The sequence below is a fragment of the Moschus berezovskii genome, chromosome X (genome assembly GCF_049115385.1).
Source record: "Moschus berezovskii isolate FMDL1 chromosome X, NW_MosBer_1.0, whole genome shotgun sequence".
Lineage (NCBI taxonomy): Eukaryota > Metazoa > Chordata > Mammalia > Artiodactyla > Moschidae > Moschus > Moschus berezovskii.
In genome coordinates this window covers 11,942,118-11,946,548 of record NC_142488.1, presented here as the reverse complement: position 1 = coordinate 11,946,548, position 4,431 = coordinate 11,942,118, and the positions used below count along the sequence as shown (strand labels likewise).

The window sequence follows — 4,431 nt, the reverse complement described above, 5'->3', positions numbered from 1 at the left end:
GGTTCAGTGTAGGTTTAACAAACCCTTTAAAAGTAAAGGACTGCAAATATTTTTTGTCAGTTTTCACTCAACTCCAGATAGGAGGAATTCAATCAGCCTAAGAAAACAAACAATTTCCCAATTACCCAGTGTAGACGAGGTATTTCGAATACCTGGATGAAACCCATTTTGTGGTCTTTTACCCAAATTGCCAGATGTTTGTCATCTATCACTCCCCAGGTCACCCACTTTGGACCCTTTCACCAAGATTTCATCTGAGTAAGCCGCTCCTTTCAGAGACCAAGGCGTCACACCAGCCACGTTTTAAAACTTTTTATTTGCATATTAAAAAAATTGTGCATTCCAATAATTAAAATCATTTGAACAACAACAAAAAAAAATGGCACTCTGATTAAACTGCATTTTACAGCCCGCAGAACACCTTGGACCAGCTTTTTACTCTAGATCTCACTGTCGTCCCACCCAGCTTCCTCCTTCACCAACATGCAAGTTCTTTTCCTTCCCTGCCAGCCACACAGGCAGATGGGAGAGGCAGGCGCGGCCTACGTTGTCAGTAGTTCTCCATTCTTTGATGTGAAAAGGGGTAGCACAGTCATTTAAACTCGATCCAACCTCTTTGCATCTTACAAAGTTAAACAGCTAAAAGAAGTAAAATAAGAAGGCAATGCTTGTGGAATGTACAGTGCATACTGGCGGCGCACGCTTCATTACGACTCGCCTGCTTGCTTCTCCTGTTCAATCGCTGTGACGGGAAAGAAAAAGAAAAAAGACGGAGCGGGTGAAGATACGAATTCAGTATAGCCTAACATAGGATTACAGTCTTTTCTTTTGAAAACATCTCTATCATACAAATTCTATCATGTACCAATAGGCATTCCATCATGAAATGCTTATACAAAAGAGAACATTTTTACAGATAAAAGGATACCTGCATTTGCATGTTAATATGGAATATTAAATATTAAATTATTAAACCCCATTGTTTGTTGGCTGCAGCAGTTTTAAATTAACCTTTGCAAGCCACCAGAATCAAAAAGCTATTGGCTCCTCCCGCACTCCCTGCCCCCACCCCAATTCTTCTCCCAGCTCCTCCCATCCTCTCCTACCCACCCGGCCACTCCCTCTCAGCCTTTTCGAAAGAAGGGGGGTGGCTTACTTTCTTTCGAAGGCAGTGGATTTTTCTCTTGCGTTTCCGTTTTCTTCAATTTCGACTTATCGAACTTCTCAATCTCAGCCATATCGGGTTTGTCAGACATGGTTGCAGAGGGCGCTGCAGGTACAAAGCCAAGAGGTTGAGGGTGAGCCACCTACCCCTCGTCTTTCTGGGCTCAGAAAACGCGTTCTGCCTTCCTGTCTCCTGCCTGAAGACGCACTTTTAACTCCCTCCACTTTCATTCAGAACTAAACATCTTCCTCTTTCTACAGGGGAAAAAAAAAAAAAGAGCGCTTTCCCGCCGCCTTTAAGATTTCAAAACTCGAGGGGCCAAATGGGGAAGACCGCCCACGTTAGGAGGCGGAATCTCTCGCCAGCGTGAAATTAATCACTGCCGATTAATTGCGGCGTTTCAACATAAAAGTGAAGTCATTTCAAGTTTAAGGGGAAGAAAATCCGAGTAAGATTTCTGACAATGAAGCCAAGGCTACACAAAATGTTTCTTTTTTTCTATACTTGGCCTCTTCCCCAAAGATGCGAGCCGTGCGGCTTTCTTTTCTTCTCACAAAGGCGGCAGCTGCGGCCGGGCGCCACCGACCACCGCCCTACCCGCTTCCTCCCTCTCGCCAACAATGCAGCCAGCCGCACACAAAGCTAGATCGATTAGGATCTGCATTTAGGAGCAATTCGGCAGCTCTGCACACGTCCCCCTGCAAGAAGGACGTTTTCAAGACTTCATAATATAGCCCCGCAGCCCTATACCTAACAGATACAGCCCACGAAGCCACCGGAGGCGACAGAAAATAATGTGAGTCTGAAGCTCCGGGCTAGGGTGGGTGTGAGCTGGAACAAAGGATCTTTCTATTCCTGATTCATAACCGCCTAAGAGGCTATGCAGAATGCCTTTGTCCCCTTCCAAACAGCAATAGCAAAAAGCCAGTTTTAAATATTTAAAAAATCACCGAATTCCCGACCCCGTTACCCATCTGAACGGTCTGGCACTCCCCATGCTCCCGGGCAGCAGCCTTTTCCCAGGACGACCCCTCGCGCTGGGTTTCGGGGTTGCGGGCAGCGAGGGGACCGAGCGCGGGGCGGGAAGGGGAGCTGAGGGCAGGAGGTAGGGGCCCCGGGGCTCACCGGAGCGAGCTGCGAGCGAGTGAAATCTGGTCTGCGCTGTGGCCGCCGCCGAGTGACGAGCGGGGCGCGGCGGGCGCAGCTATATGCGCGCTCCTATGCAAATGAGATGACGTCACCCTCCCGCCCGCTTAACTCCTTCGCGCCGGGTTTCGTCTCCGGAACGGCGTCCGGGGCCCGCCTGGCGTTTGTGGGGGGCCCCGCGTCCACCCATGCACCAAGCCACGACGAGGGCGGCAAAATAAAGCGCGTAAAGCGCCCCGTCCCCGCCACACTTCCTTCGTAACGCATCCCCCTCCCCTTTATGTCGGTTCTAGCTGCGTGGATTTTTGCAGCGGCCGCGCAAACCAGCCCTTGCGGATCCGAGCGTGATAACTAAGGGCCTGGGTGGTACCTAGCGGGACAGGCATTCCTTTACTGTGAAACTGCCTTTGTCCGTGGCAGACATCCCCCAGCCGGGGTGCAGTGTCCCTCGCCCCGCGGCCTCGCCCACTTGCAGGGCTGCGATTCCTGTGACTCAGCTTTCAGACCAGTGGAAGCCCTACGCCCCACCCTGGCCCGCTTTGTCTCCCCTCTCGCATTCTCCTAGACTTGACTGGGAAGTAAAGCACCCTAAGTGATTTTTTAAAAGCAAATTTTCTCACTGAAACACGCCTTTTTTTTTTTTTTTAATGCTGTAATTGTGGTGGGCACCCAAACCAAATAACCGGAATATTTGCTAGTTGGTGGTGAATTTTTCGGGGGTTTATTGAGTATGTCGCCTCCCTCTTAGAAAAATTAAGTCTCAAGCTCTGCTATTGACTTGCTGCCGGACTAGGGGTAACTTCCTTTACTTTCCTGTTCCTTATTTCCCTAAATTGTAAAAGTGATTGCTAAGGAGGCCCGGGTACAAGGCCAAAGGCTGCGATCCCATTATGTCTAAAACCTGAAGATTAAATTGAAAAGGCGAACTCTGTATTTCGAAGGGAGTCTTTTGAGCAGGATTCCATTTTGAAGTGCGTATCTCAGTTACATCTGGAAACATGGGAGCTCGAGGTACAGTGGAGCAGTTTTCAAAATGGCACCTGACTCTATGAACACGAGGGACCCCCGCCCCTTGCGGCTGAAACAAGTTACAAATACCATGGGGGTGGGGCTGCCCAAGGCCTGTGAAGGGGGAAAAAGCTAGGTTGCGAAGGTTTTCACATAAAGCAGCTGGCAGCGCAATGCTCCCCCACTCCTTCTCCCTCAGAAAATGTTTCTAGAAACCTCTTGCTAATTTTGTTTATGGCAGAGGCATTAGTCTCACTGGAGATTAAAATCAATTGTTATATAGACCCTTAACAGCCACTGCAGGAGCACCTCCGACTTCCCCATTTCTTCCTCCACTAGACTTCCTTCTTCGTGGTGGGGGGCAGGTGACCCGTCTGGTTCCCCAGTTCCTGCTCTGCTCGGCGGGCAGCCATTCTGCTCCCGAACTGGGGGCACTGAGCCTTCATGTAGGCACAGGATGTCACCTCTCTGGTTCCACATCCCTCTGACCTTCCCTTAGTTGACTGGTCAGTGAGTCCACTTCATCGTGGAAACTCAGGGTGGATTTGGGGCCCTTTTCAGCGGCAGCTGGTTCGTGCCAACACCATCTCTTTGGGGTTTGGAGAGTCCAGTTCCCCTCACCCAGCCGCTGTTAAAAATCACTTGTTTCCTCCTCAGTCTCCTGATCACAAGGGGACGCCACTAAGGCTCCCTGCTTCTCCCTGAGACCTTTTCCTCAGAGAGGGTTAGGCCTTGCAGAGGCAATGCTGGAGTAGAAGTCTGCAGAAGCCTGGAGCATTTTTCCAGTTAGGTAATGGCAGCTTTCCTGCTGCCTGTCTGTTTAGATACCGATAGAAAGGAAGGGAAAGTGGGTGGGCGGCTCTCTGGAAGAGTGTTGGCCCTGAAGGATGTCCTGACTTGCCTGGGGTGCTAGAAAGAATGGAACAGCGGGAGGCAGATGGAAGCGAATGCGAACTCAAGGAATATTCCTCAGAGTTGTGTGACCCTGGCCTGTGAATGAATTTTTCTGTGTTTTCTCGTCTGCAAAATGGGCTTGTTCAGTCCTTAACCTCTCAGGGTTGCTGGGAGGCCAAAATGCTTCAGACAGTGTGAGACACGGTTGTTATTTTTTT

The 4,431-nt window shown here is 49.8% G+C and overlaps 1 protein-coding gene across 1 annotated transcript; it reads right to left on the bottom strand.

Annotated features, from left to right (window-relative positions):
* Window positions 1-301: 301 nt before the first annotated feature.
* Window positions 302-2,306, bottom strand: TMSB4X (thymosin beta 4 X-linked). Its single transcript, XM_088833534.1, is given in 4 exon segments — window positions 302-709; window positions 711-742; window positions 1,157-1,270; window positions 2,291-2,306. Coding segments are annotated over 3 exon segments (210 nt in total). The 5' UTR covers window positions 1,257-1,270; window positions 2,291-2,306; the 3' UTR covers window positions 302-631.
* Window positions 2,307-4,431: the final 2,125 nt, after the last annotated feature.